The sequence below is a fragment of the Scyliorhinus torazame genome, chromosome 21, assembly GCF_047496885.1.
Source record: "Scyliorhinus torazame isolate Kashiwa2021f chromosome 21, sScyTor2.1, whole genome shotgun sequence".
In the NCBI taxonomy this organism is placed as follows: Eukaryota; Metazoa; Chordata; class Chondrichthyes; order Carcharhiniformes; family Scyliorhinidae; genus Scyliorhinus; species Scyliorhinus torazame.
The window spans coordinates 1,451,174-1,465,721 of NC_092727.1; the positions used below are offsets into that span (position 1 = coordinate 1,451,174).

At 52.8% G+C, this 14,548-nt stretch overlaps 1 protein-coding gene across 4 annotated transcripts in view; it reads right to left on the reverse strand.

Annotated features, from left to right (window-relative positions):
• Positions 1 to 14,548, reverse strand: part of LOC140398089 (T-cell surface glycoprotein CD3 delta chain-like) — a 313,504-nt gene that overhangs the window by 288,149 nt on the left and 10,807 nt on the right. For 2 of the 4 annotated variants that reach the window (XM_072486314.1, XM_072486313.1), the window contains 3 exons: positions 12,916 to 13,047; positions 11,337 to 11,386; positions 9,158 to 9,530 (listed from right to left, as the gene is read on the reverse strand). The exons of the other annotated variants lie outside the window; for them this stretch is intronic. In XM_072486314.1, the coding sequence (XP_072342415.1) occupies positions 9,468 to 9,530; positions 11,337 to 11,386; positions 12,916 to 13,047 (245 nt within the window). In that variant the 3' untranslated portion in view covers positions 9,158 to 9,467. Of the gene's footprint in view, positions 1 to 9,157; positions 9,531 to 11,336; positions 11,387 to 12,915; positions 13,048 to 14,548 lie in introns of those variants that run through there. 4 annotated transcript variants of the gene reach the window in all.

Here is a 14,548-nt window from a genome sequence, read left to right on the forward strand (position 1 = left end):
GGTAAACCTATTGTGTCCAGTTTGGGTCGCCTCATTATAGGAAGGATGTGGATGCTTTGGAGAGGGTGCAGGGGAGATTTACCAGGATGCTGCCTGGACTGGAGGGCATGTCTTATTAAGAAAGGTTGAGGGAGCTAGGGCATTTCTCACTGGAGTGAAGAAGGCAGAGAGGTGACTTGATAGAGGTGTACAAGGTGATGAGAGGCATGGATAGAGTGGATAGCCAGAGACCTTTCCCCGGGGGCTGGTTTAGCACAGGGCTAAATCGCTGGCTTTGAAAGCAGACCAAGGCAGGCCAGCAGCACGGTTCAATTCCCGTACCAGCCTCCCCGAACAGGTGCCGGAATGTGGTGACTAGGGGCTTTTCACAGTAACTTCATTTGAAGCCGACTTGTGACAATAAGCCCATTTCATTTCATTTTCAAATGGCTGTCACAAAGGGACATAATTTTAAGGTGATTGGAGGAAGGTATAGGGGAGATGTCAGAGGTTCTTTCCACAGAGAGTGGTGGGTGTGTGGAACGCACGGCCAGCAGAGGTGGTAGAGTCAGAGTCATTAGTCATTGGTGACATTTAAGCGACTCTTGGACAGGCACATGGACAGCAGTAAATTCAAGGGGTGTAGGTGAGGTTGATCTTAGATTAGGATAAATGGTCGGCACAACATCGTGGGCTGAAGGGCCTGTACTGTGCTGTTCTATGTTCTATGTTTTAGGACTGAGGTGAGGGAAATGATGATCAGCCATGATCATAGTGAATGGTGGAGCAGGCTCGAAGGGCCGAATGGCCTCCTCCTGATCTATTTTCTATGTAGGTTTCTATCTACATGTGACTCCAGACCCACAGCACGCGGTTGACTGTGAATTGGCTGAAGGGTAATTAGGGATGGATAAGAAATGCTGCCCAGGCAGTGATGCTCACACAAACTATTTTTCTTGAGCGAGAATGGAAGAGTTGAGAAAACAGAGGGAGAATGTGTTTTGTACAACCCTGGTGAGCATCACATGGTACAGCGTCAGTGGAAATGACATTTGGCGGTTTCAGTGCTGTGGGTTAATATGTACCTGCGTCAGTAACATGTTCCTACATCAACAGCGAGTCAGTAATGTGCGATGATACCGCTGCCACGCTGACAGCATGTCTCGGTCTCAGTGGCGGTTTGTGTTGAAGTTTAGTCTCTGCCTCCAGCTCGCTCTGTCTTACCAACTTCTCTGAAGGGCGAAGCTCGGGGACTTCCAGCTCCCGATTTCTCCCACCTCCAGCTCAGCCCACTGAGAACAGGCATTCGGCATCGCCAGAGCGGGCGGGCCTGTCGGGATTAGTGAATTATTTATTATCGGTGATTAGTTTGACAGTTTGCACAAAGCCAACCAGAGATGTTTCAGCAGACACAATCTCAATATCTGATCAGAAATTCATCTCCCACACACTCAGCCGCCTCTCAACCCTCAGAACCCAGCTTCACATCCTCCCTCAGCCAGCTGTGAGAGCACAGCCTCGGCTTGCTCGATACAGTCCGAGGTGGGGGGGAGGGGGGGTGGGGGGGGAGGGGGGCGCACGGCGGGGGGGGGGAGGGGGGTGGGAGGGGGGCGCACGACGGGGGGGGGGGGGAGGCACACAGCGGGGGGGGGGCACACGGCGGGGGGGGCATGGCAGGGGGGGGTGCACGGTGGGGGGGAGCGCACGGCGGGGGAGTGCACAGCGGGGGGGGCACGGCGGGGGGGCGCACGGCGGGGGGGAGGGGGGGTGGGGAGGGGGCGCACAGCGGGGGGTGCACGGCGGAAGCGGGGAGGCGCATGGCGGGGGGGTGCACGGCGGGGGGGGAGGCGCACGGCGGGGGGGGGGATGGCAGGGGGGGGTGCACGGTGGGGGGGGGCGCACGGCGGGGGAGTGCACAGCGGGGGGGGCGCACGGCGGGGGGGGGGGGCTATATCTTTGCTGAGCTTCAGGTGAAGGGGTGTTTCAGACACAGACGGCAGGTTTCTGTGATCCTGAGGCTAAGTGTTGACGACGTTGAAAAGCCGTCGCGTTTCTCGACGGCATCAACACGGCCTCAGGATCAGCAATTCTGGCCACTACAGGGGGCCAGCACGGCACTGGAGCGGTTCTCGCCGCTCCAGCTGCTGATCCAGGAGTGGAATGGGCGCCGCGGGATCCACGCATGCACAGTGGCACTGGCGCCAACGCGCACATGCACAGTGGCTCCCTTCAACGTGCCGGCCCCGACGCAGCATGGCGCAGGACTACAGGGGCCGACGCGGAGGAAAGGAGGCCCCCAGCCAGAGAGGCCGGCCCACCGATCGGTGGATCCCGATCGCAGGCCAGGCCACATCGGAGGCCTCCCCCGGGGTCGGGACCCCCCCTCCCCACCCCACAGGCCGCCCCCCCCCCCCCCCGACCTTTCCACGGCGAGTTCCAACCGGCTGAGAACTTTTTTACGACGGCCGCTCGGCCCATCCCTGGAGAGAATCGCGTGCCGGCGTCGGAGCGACGCGACTCGTTGCGGGGATTCTCCAGCCCAGCCCCGGGCTGATTCCCGCCCAGAATTTCACCGTTCAGAGATCCCAGCCTGCTTCCTGGTTAGCTTCCATTACTCGGTGCTGTTGATGTATTATTTTGGAATGGTGAAAGGACTTTTGTATAGTTTAATATGCTGCTCAGTCATCACAGGAAGTGATGCAACATCACATGATGTGGGGTGGCAGCAAAGGCGGCCATTGGCTGCCCGCTGGATCTCCCAGTCCTGCCGATGCCGACACCGTGGCTCATCGTCCTGCTGCCGGTGAACCCGCTGCCGGGGAACTGCTGCCAGGGAACCGCTGCCGGGGATCCCGCTGCCGGGGAACTGCTGCCGGTGAACCTGCTGCTGGGGAACCCGCTGCCGGTGAACCCGCTGCCGGTGAACCCGCTGCCAGTGAACCCGCTGCCAGTGAACCCGCTGCCGGGGAACCCGCCGTGTTCACCTCCGGCAGGAATGGAAGGTCTCACCACGGGATGAGCTGGAAAGCCCCGCGCTTGGTCTCACCTACGGCCTTGTGGAAGAGGGACAGTAGTTTGTGTCATGATATTCAGATAAACAGCAGGAGCACATCAGTCGGCTCCAGCGTGTCTTTGCGCGGACACGAGAACACGGCCTGCGCCTCAACCGAGCCAAGTGTTCTTTCGGCCAAACTGAGCTAAAGTTTCTGGGGGACCACATATCCCGGTCAGGAGTGCGTCCAGATGCAGACAAGGTGAGCGCCATTGCAGCCATGCCGCAGCCGGCAGACAAGAAGGCAGTGCTACGCTTTCTAGGGATGGTCAACTTCCTGGGAAAGTTCATTCCCAACCTTGCCTCCCACACAACGGCTCATCGCCACCTAGTGAAGAAGTCCACGGAGTTCTAGTGGCTGCCCGCACACCAGAAGGAATGGGAGGAACTCAAAATTAAGCCCTGGTATTGGCGTTCTCGACTGATGCCAGCCACTCCTGCATTGGGGCGGTACTCCTGCAACAGGACGACACTGCATCATGGGCCCCGGTCGCCTATGCCTCGCGGGCCATGACCCCCACAGAACAGCGCTATGCGCAGATCGAGAAGGAGTGCCTGGGTTTGTTAACCGGCATAGACAAGTTCCACGACAATGTGTATGGTCTCCCTTAGTTTACCGTGGAAACCAACCATCGCCCCCTGGTCAGCATCATGCATAAGGACCTGAACGAAATGACCCCTCGCCTCCAGTGCATTCTGCTCAAGCTCCGGAGGTATGACTTCCAACTGGTCTACACCCCGGGAAAGGACCTCATCATTGCAGATGCCCTATCCAGAGTGGTGAGCACACCGCCCGACTCGGAGGGGTTCGTCTGTCAGGTCGAAGCGCAGGTGTCCTTCACATTGGCAAATCTGCCAGCTGATGATTCAAGTCTGGCCCGTATTCGCCGGGAGACTGCGGCTGACCCCCTTCTACAACGTGTGATGCGCCACATGACGGGAGGGTGGCTCAAAGGACAGTGCCCGCAGTTCTACAATGTCCGGGACGACTTGGCCGTCATTGACGGTGTCCTCCTAAAGCTGGACCGGATTGTGATTCCGCACAGCATGCACAAGCTGGTCCTCGACCAACTACACAAAGGCCATCTCGGGGTTGAAAAGTGCAGGCGGAGGGCCAGAGAAGCTGTGTACTGGCCGGGCATCAGCGACGACATCGCCAACATGATGCTCAACTGCCCCACCTGCCAAAGGTTTCAGCTGGCGCAACCCCCTGAGACGCTTCAGCCCCATGAGTTGGTGACGTCCCCCTGGGCGAAGGTGGGTGTGGACCTTTTTCATGCGCTTGGCAGGGACTACGTCATCATCATAGATTACTTTTCAAATTATCCAGAGGTCATACGCCTGCACGATTTGGCATTGTACGCTGTCATCAGGGCATGCAAGGAAACCTTTGCTCACCATGGTATTCCGCTTACCGTCATGCCGGACAATGGGCCCTGTTTTGCAAACCAAGAATGGTCTTCTTTTGCCGCTTCATATGGCTTCACACATGTGACATCCAGCCCTCTGCATCCTCAGTCCAATGGAAAGGCGGAGAAGGGCGATCACATCATCAAGCGGCTCCTCTGCAAGGCTGCTGATGCCGGATCGGATTTCTGCTTAGCCCTGCTGGCCTATCGCTCGGCCCCACTCGCCACTGGCCTCTCACCTGCCCAGCTGTTGATGGGTCGCGCCCTCAGGACCACTGTGCCATCCATTCTGGTCCCTACACCCAACTATGCTCCAGTACTGCAAAGGATGCGACAGCAGCGTGCTCAGCAGAAGGTGGCACATGACGCTCGGGCAACTGATCTTCCTGCCCTGGCGCCTGGAGACAACGTCCACATCCACCTACCAGAGGGTGGCTGGTCGGCGACTGCCGAAGTTCTCCGCCGCGTGGCTCCCCACTCGTTCCTGGTTCGCATGCCTGATGGCTCCATTCACCGGCGCAATCGCCGGGCTCTTCGCCTGCTTCCGCGCTCGCTACGTGATCATACGCCGGTGCCACGCCCTCCTGTTGTTCCTGATGTCGACTTCATGGAGCTTCCTGCCACCATGCCCATTCCTCTGTCGCCCATGGCCAGGCCCATTCCTCAGCCGGTGGATCCTGACCCACCCTTGAGGCGGTCAACCCGAATTCGTCGCCCACCTACTAGGCTGGACTTATGAGCCTGTTTGAACATTGTTTTATGCCACAATGTTAATATGTTTCTCTTTTTGTCGTTACAGGAGTTTATTTTGATGCTTGATGTTTACACGTGTTTTGTTTGTGGTACAACCTCGTTGCTCTGTTGCACCTGACACCTTCCTATGTATATAGTTTAGTCTCATGTACATGTTGTAGATATTGCACACACACATTCAGCCGCACTCAGTACACATCTATATTTATTACCACATAGGCACATATTCTTGTAAAAAAGGGGGGATGTCATGATATTCATATAAACATCATGGTGCAAACATACACACTGATGGACAGATCAACGGACCAATCAATACACACACAACATCACAGCTAATCACAGGCAAGAGTATACACACTATAAAACGGGGAACACGACACTTCCCGCTCATTCCAGCAGGAGACAGCTCAGGGCACAGAGCTCACAGCAAGCCACTCAGACATTCACCATGTGCTGAGTGCTTCTCCAAGGTAGTGTTAGGGCTAGGTCCACAGGTTAAAGGGTAATGAACGAACCACAGTAACCAGTTTACAGATGTTGTTATTGTTAGTAATAAAACTGAGTTGTACCATCCGCAACCGTGTTGGTTCGTCTGTGTAGCAGAGCACCCAACACGACAGTTTGATGCTCGATATAACTTTACAGATGCATCAAATATTTTGTATCAGTCTAACGGAACCAATATCCAGGAGCCAGTTACATACACATCTGTTCAGCGTTTTCATTTTAGATTATTTGCTGGCAATTGATGCAAACACACACGTGCACAATGAGAATTTCAGGCAATTTATTTCAGAGATCTCAAAATCTACAAACTTAAAAATCAATCACAGAGAATTTATGATAAAACAGTTAAAAATATCATCGCAAGAGGCAGTGTGGAGAGAGAGTCTGCTGCAGAGCTCACTGAACTCGCAGGGTCCAGACACCAACTTCTGTCAATAAAATATATCAGCAAATCTTGCACATCTGCTGGCTACCAACCCCCCCCCCCCCGCCCCCGCTACCCCCACCAGACCACCCCCCGGCCCTCACCCCCCTCCCCACGGCCCTAATCTCCCCCCCCCCCCTCCCGGTCCTCACCCCCCTCCGGCCCTCACACAACCCCGCCCCCCCCCACTTGGCCCTCATCCGGCCCTCACCCCCCCACCCCCCGGCCCTCACCCCCCTCCGGCCCTCACACTCCCCAGCCCGTTACCCCCCCCCCCCCCGAGACCATTACACCCCAACCCTTACAGACCAGATCCCGAGACACGGAGCCCTGATAGCCAGTTGGTTTGATAACTGACCATGCTGCTTTTTAAAATGATTTATTCACAGGGATGTGGGTGTCGTTGGCCCAGCATTTATTGCCCATCCCTAATTTACCTTTGAAGGGATATTTAAGAGTCAGCAACATTGCTGTGGGTCTGGAGTGACATGTAGGCCAGACCGGGTAAGGGCGGCAGATTTCCTCCCCTAAAGGACATGAGTGACCCAGGTGGGTTTTTATAACAATCAGCTAAGGTTTCATGGTCATCATTAGACTTTCAATTCCAGACTTTTATTGAATTCAGATTTCACCCTCTGCCCTGGTGGGATTGGAACCCGGGTCCCAGAACATTCCCCTGGGTCTCTATTAGTCCGGTGATATTCCCATCATGCCACTGTCTCCCCACATTCAACCGCTACATCCACACCTGAGCATCACACATCTCCCCATTATATTTTGTCAACTTCACATGAGGGCATGTAAGAGGCAAGTGTGTAACGGGCAGGTGTGTAACAGGTAGTTGCGTACTGAGCAGATTTGTAACGGGAAGGTCTGTTACGGGTAAGTGTGCTACGGTTAAGTGTGTAACAGGCAGGTGTGTAAGGGGCAGGTGTGTAAGGGGCAGTTTTGTAATGAGCGAGTGTGTGAGTGTGTAACGGGCAAGTGTGTAATGTGCAGGTGTGTAACGGGCAGGTGTGTAACAGGCAGGTGTGCAACGGGCAGGTGTGTAACGGGCAGGTGTGTAACGGGCAGGTGTGTAACGGGCAGGTGTATTCAGCCTCTTTGCCTAATTCTTCTATAGAAACCAAGAAATCCCATCCAACTGCCTCCAGAAATTGAAGTGTCTGTGACTCTACCCGCAACTCCCAATTCTAGACATTTTCACTCTTTACGGAAAGAAATATCTCTGATGTTAGATACCGTTCCTTTCACCGCCCATTCCAGTTTTTATTATTTATTTATCATGTGATGTGGATCGATGCTAGGTCAACGTTTGTTGCCCACCCGAACAACTTGTCACTTGCCAGCCCAAGCCTGGGTCTTGCTGCACTTGGACAGGGACTGATTCAGTATCTGAGGAGTCGTGAATGGTGCTGAACATTGTGCGGTCATCCGCAAACATCCCCACTTCTGACCTTATGATGGAAGGGCGCTCATTGATGAAGCAGCTGAAGATGGTTGGGCCTAGGACACTACCCTGAGGAACTCCTGCAGTGATGTCCTGGAGCTGAGATGATTGACCTCCAACCACCCCAACCATCTTCCTTTGTGCCGGGTATGACTCCAACCAGCGGAGAGTTTCCCCGATTCCCACTGACTCCAGTTTAGCTCGGGCTCCTTGATGCCAAACTCGGTCAAATGCTGCCTTGATGTGAAGGGCGGTCACTCTCACCTCACCTCTGGCGGTCAGCTCTCTTGTCCATGTTTGAACCAAGGCTGTAATGAGGTCAGGAGCTGAGTGACCCTGGGGAACCCAAACTGAGCGTCCGTGAGCAGGTTATTGCTGAGTAAGTGCCGCTTGATAGCACTGTTGGTGACTCCTTCCACCACTTTGCTGGTGATGGAGTGTAGACTGATCGGGCGATAATTAACTGGATTTGTCCTGTTTCTTGTGTACAGGACACACCTGGGCAATTTTCCACATTGCCGGGTAGATGCCAGTGTTGTAGCTGTACTGGAACAGCTCGGCTAGGAATGCGGCAAGTTCTGGAGCACAAGTCTTCAGTACTATTGCCGGGATATTGTCAGGGCCCAGAGCCTTTGCAGTATCCAGGGCCTTCAGCCATTTCTTGATGTCACGTGGAGTGAATCGTATTGGCTGAAGTCTGTGATGCTGGAGACCCCTGGAGGAGAGCGAGATGGATCATCCACTCGACACTTCTGGCTGAAGATTGTTGTATGTGACATCTGAAGATGTTCAGCTGGCGAGAGCCTGTGTGAAATAAACTAACTCATCCTCATTGTCTCCACTGATTCCTGTAATCGTTATTACTGTAGCCAGCTACATACACTCTGTCTCTGGGCAATTAGTGGACAGAATATTGACTGTGAAATTGTTTTCGACATATTCCTAACCCTAATGCAAAACCCATTTTTCCTCCGGACATTTACTGACGGTTGAAGCAAAATAGACTGTTTCCATCCCCACTTTTCACTGCTCTCAGCATTTTAAACACCGCCAAAAAAGCTAAAAAATTTTAGAAGCAAAACTTAAAATTTATTCCAAGTTCAGATAAGCTCCCACCTTTGCTGTTTCCTGCTTATTCTATAAGGAGGGAAGTACGACTAATTATCACAGGAAAGAAATATCTCCGTCTGGAAGAACTCCCTCTTGTTAGACGGAACAATATGTAAAACAGCAGTAAATAAAAATATAGAAACAAAGACAGAGAAAAAAAAACACAGAACCCCACCCTCCCCCACACACACCGCAGAGCCCCACGCCCCCATCGCAAAACCCCCACCCCACACACACTGCAGAGCCCCACCCCCATCGCAGAGTCCACCCCCCATCGCAGAACCCCCCCCCACACACCCCGCAGAGACCCACCCCCCATCGCAGAACCCCTCCCCCACACACTGCAAAGCCCCATCCCTCTTCCATCTCTCCTAACCTCATCCCCCTTCCCCAGGACCCACCCCCTCCATCTCCCCTCACCCAGAGCCCCACCCCTCCCCCACCCACCGCCAGCCCCACCCTTTCCCCATTCTCCCCGTCTCCCCCATTTTATCCTAACTCTGACTGAACAGCTGTCAGTTAAACCATGCAGTGCGATATCGGACAAAAGAATAATTATCCGTAAAATAGTCATAAATGTTCCTAGTTAACAATTAACTTGTTCATAGTTGGCATCACACCTTGTCACATCAGGTGATAACTCTGGGTCATTCTAACTGACCTCCACAACAGCCAAGGTTAAAAGAAATTATTTAACAAGATGCAAACAGTGAATGATGGGACATCTGTTGCTAAGCCAGGTTAATGGCTTCTGCACCGTCAGCATCAGCTGTGTGGATTTTATATTTTCAGACGGGGAGAGAGCTGGCTGTATTCACAGCTCCCTCTTCGATTCCCAAGATGCTGCAAAACAGAAAACACAAGTTTTACAATTTAAAATTCAAAGAAAATGTGAACAAATATTCACTGCCTCCATCCCACAGTTAGCCCTGACAGTATTCGAACCACAGGTTTCCAAGCACCTTCCTTCACAGTGACCCTGGGAAGCTGGACTGCCTGGGCAGCACCCCCTCTGTCCAGTGATGTCTGTGCCTCTCCCGTCACAGGAGCAAGGCACCAGCTGGGAGATTCCTCAGGAAGGTCGCTCGTACTCCACACACACCGACCCTGAGGTCTGGCAACCGGGCCCTCGCTGTATATTGGATCCCAATAAGCGTGAAGCCCAGGCCCAGGAATGTGCTGCAGATTTAACCGCATTCCATCAAAAATGCTCCCCATTTCCAGAGCTATTTAAATTTTTACTCTCATTCCGTCGAGAGGAATTATTTTAGGTCTGTGGTTTTGGGAAAGCCAATCAGTTGGCACTATCCATCAAACCGGTCAGTGATTGGTTCATTGGGCATTAGACTATCCTTTCCAAAGCTGCATACTGATTGGATGGTGACCGCTGAGGTGGGTTACATTTAAATAGAGGGCAAGTGTTAATCACCTGGATGTAATGTGCACGGTTTCCCAGCCTCGCCTCGCCCGACTTGGTGATGCACCATCGAATCTTGCGAGACGCCTCTCGTGAGAGTCGCGACGCTCGAAACGTCTCGCAAGATTCAAGGGAACCCCAGGAGATCCGGATCTTGCCCTCGCTGGGTGTGATCATATTAGCATAGTCAAATAAGCCGAGAGGCTAGTTAAATATGTCTGTGCCGGATTCCTCCGGTGCCCGATGGCCACTGTTGGGAGACCTGGAAGGAGGTGAACATTGGAGCGAGCGCAGGAGAGGTTCACAGAATGGTTCCAGGGATGAGAAACCTCAGTTATGAGGAGAGATTGGAGACATTGGGACTGTTCCCCTCGGAGAGAAGGCTGAGAAGAGATTTAATAAAGGTGTTGAAAATCATGAAGGGACTGGACAGAGTAGACGGGGAGAAGCTGTTCCCAGCGAGTGGTTGGGGGTCTGGGCTGCGCGGCCTGGAAGTGTGGTGGAGGCAGCTTCAATCGAGGGTTATTTGAATGGAAACAATGTGCAGGAGGACGGGGGAAAGGCAGGGGGCGGCACTGAGTCACGGTGCTCATTTGGAGACTCAGTGCAGCCACGATGGGCCGAATGGCCTCCTTCTGTGCCTTAACTATGTTCTATGTTCTATGTTAACAATTCTGTGATTCAGACAGAATTTACCTCTCCGTCACTAAGGCGGCGTAGCAAATCTGTGATTCAGACAGGGGATTTGTACGAATTTAACTCTCCGTCACTAAGGCACCGACGTTGGCCTCTCGGACAGAGCCTTTGTATTCTCAGCTATCAGCTCGTGTGTTGTGGTTTAAAGGAGTTGGCACACAGACAGCCCCGTATGTGCCACGCCCGCTGCCAGCTAGTTACCTATAGCCCAACTTCATCAACTAGCTTCCCAGCAACATATCAGATAGAGGAACAAGAGCCCAGCTAAATGCTGCTGCCTTTACCAATGTGCTTCCCAGATTGTGGCCAGAATGTTGTGTCTGGCAGGGGGGGGGGGGGGGGGGGGGGGGGGGGCTGTAGTTCAATTCAAGACAAATCTGAAAGTGTTTGGGAAGAGGAACGATGATGGAATACAGGGATGGGGTCAGAACGTCACTGGATCACAATGATTTTCCTCGATGTGCACTCTGCACTTTAACAACTTGGTCCAAACCGTTGATTTACACAATGACGCTCTTAATGGCAACTATCCTCACCTGATACACATCATTATGATCATGAGGAACAAGGTCCTGCTTCTCAGGAACTAGAAGACAAACACAAGCAGTGAGAGACAGAAGAATTAACAACTCATCAAATATCAGAGAATCTGTGAACAATGCTTACTCAGGCGAGCTTCAAATGCAAGCCCAATGCAATGGAATCTTGGCCTTTTCACAATGCAGACTGCAGTGTGACTGGGTGAAAGTTAATGTCACCATTTACCTGACTCAAGCTCACCTGGAAGAACTGTGTTCAGCTCCAGGAATGGCTGCTCAGAAGTGGGTGTGATGCAGGTTCACCAGGATTCTCCCTGGGACTTAAAGGGTTAAATTATAAGACAAAGTGTACAGACTGAACTTGTATTTCCATCGGTTTGGGAGATTGAGGGCAGATCTAATCGGGATGTTTAAAATGCTGGAAGGTTTGATAGTGTGGAGACAGAGGGCGGGAACGTCCGCCGTTCAGGTCAGCGGGATACTCCGCTCCCACCAATGCCGCTCCCCGCTGCGGATTTCCCGGTGGCGTGGGGCGGATCCAATGGGAACCCCATTGATTGCGGCGGGACCAGCCGGCCGATGTCAGGCCAGCTCTCCCCACCGAGAAACACAAAGCAAGGGGCCAGAGAATCTGCCCAGAGAAACTAAAACTACTTCCTCTGGTGGGGGTGGAGAGGCCAGAACAAGGAAACCTTCAAATGAGGATGACCAGGGGAGATGTCAGGAAACACGGCTTCGGGGGGAAGTCTGGAACTCGTCCCAAAAACTGAGGCTTTCAAAACTAAGATTGATAGATTTTTGTTGGGTAATAGGGAGGGACAGCAGACAGACGGACAAATGTATGTGTGGTGAAGGTATTATGCCAATAATCCACCATTGTATTTGTATCTGTGCTGTTGCCCTTGTGGGCTCCTCCTATGGGCCATTGTATGGAATTATCCATAGGGGAACATGTTGGGGCCTGTATGGGCTTCGCCCATGGTTCCTCCCCTTGAGGGGAGATACAAAGAGCAGTCGACCTGTAGGCAGTTCTCAGTATTGGATCAGTCGCAGGCAGGCACTGTTCTAAGTTGATTAAAGCCTCAGTTTACTTCTACTCCCGTCTCGAGTGAATTGATGGTCGCATCAGTATGTGCGGTACAAACTTGACCAAATCTAATTGAATGGTGTAACAGATTCAAAGGCTTGTACTATTCCTGTGTAACGCACATGAGGGGCTGAATGGCCTCCTCCTGGTCCTGTGTAACGCACATGAGGGGCTGAATGGCCGATGTCTGAGTAGTAAAGGCAGTAGGATTGGAGTCAGTCAGCCTGAGAACACCCAGATTCCATTCCCCTGCCGTGAGATTGGTGGTCCAGCCATGGTTGGAGGTAGACACAGCGATTTCCCTCAGTGAGTCTGGCTTAGACAAGAGGAGAAGCTTTTTATTCTTCATCACTGTGCAGTGAACCATAGTGGGACCTAATCAAATCTGGCTCTGTCTGGCCATCGTATTGGGCAGTTCAGCATGGTGTAATCGATATCTTCAGTGGAGGTCAAGGAGTAATTAGCAAAATTAAAGCAGTATCATCATACCTTGAGAAGCTTTGTCCTTGTTTGAAGTGGTCACACAATAAATGGCCAAAGCGATGAAGACGGTGGCAATGATATCTCCAACCACAATCCCAGAGATGGTGCTAGGATCCAGCTCTACACAATTCCTACAAACTGAAGTCAGGAACAGGGTAAAACACCTCTCATGTTTATTTTTCTTTTTAACGTTTTGTCTTGAGGGGCGTAGACTCCCATTATTCAGATAATCCCCACTCTCCTCACCATCTGTTTGTCATAATATACACCAGTACATCATGGTGCAGACACACACTGATGGACACACAGCAAGACCAATCAACACACACAACACCGCAGCCAATCACGAGTGAGAGCACACGCACTATAAAGACAGGGGGCATCAGAGTTCCCGCTCATTCGAGTAGCAGCTAGCTAGGAGGACAGAGCTCACAGACTGCAGCACAGACATTCACCATGTGCTGAGTGCATCGACTGATTAGGACAAGGCAAAGGTCTTTAGTTAAAGCTAGTATCATATTAACCCACAGTCAGAGTATGTTAAATAGTTAATGATTCAATAAAATAGTGTTGCACTATTTCAAGTGTTGGTGACCTGTATGTGTTCCACGGATCCAGAACACCCAACACAACATGATACCAGGAGTTGAGGGATATTAGCACTTCTTTGACCTACCTACCTGCAAGTGATCTGCCTTCCGCCAGCATTCCGTCATCCTGCAACATGGACAACATCAGCCCGCCGCCGCCGCTCCGCATCGCCGGCAACCTCGGGGCCAACTGGAAGATATTCAAACAACGCTTCCAGCTCTTGCTCGAAGCCACAGACAGGGAGGACGCCTCGGATACCAGGAAGATCGCTCTCCTCCTCTCCACGGCCGGAGACCATGCCATCCACATATTCAATTCACTCACCTTTGCGGCTGATGAAGACAAAACAAAGTTCAAGACGGTCCTCCTCAAGTTTGACACTCACTGCAGCGTAGAGGTGAATGACAGTTTCGAACGCTATGTGTTCCAGCAGCGTTTGCAGGGTAAGGACGAACCTTTCCAATCCTTTCTCACTCACCTCCACATCCTTGCGCAGTCTTGCAGCAACGGGCCACCTCCGACTCCATGATACACAACCAGATTGTTTTCGGTGTTCAGTCGGACCCCCGACGACAGCAGCTCCTCAAAGTAAAGCAACTCACCCTAGCGACCGCCATCGAGACGTGTGTCCTACATGAAAACGCCACGAGTCGGTACTCCCATATACAAGCGGCTGAAACGGCGCGGCAAGGTCCCCACGAGGCGGAACGGGTCCAAGCAATTGAGCAACTCCAGGGCCTCAGCCTGGGTGAGGGCGGCCATTTCGCACGCTTTTCGCGGACTCCCGCGCTTGTGTGCATCGAACGAGGGGACGGCGACGTCGAAGAACATAATGCGCAGGCAGCACCACGCAAGACCGCACCGCGCATGTGCGGTGGCGCAGCGAACGTGCTGACGCTACAACATGCGGCAACTGTGGCTCCGCCCATTTAAAACGGCAATGCCCTGCCAAATCTCGACAATGCCTACGATGTGGCAGACTTGGCCACTCTGCTGCCTTCTGCCGAGCAGCTCAGCCTGCCAATTCATATCGCTCCAGCCAGCCTCG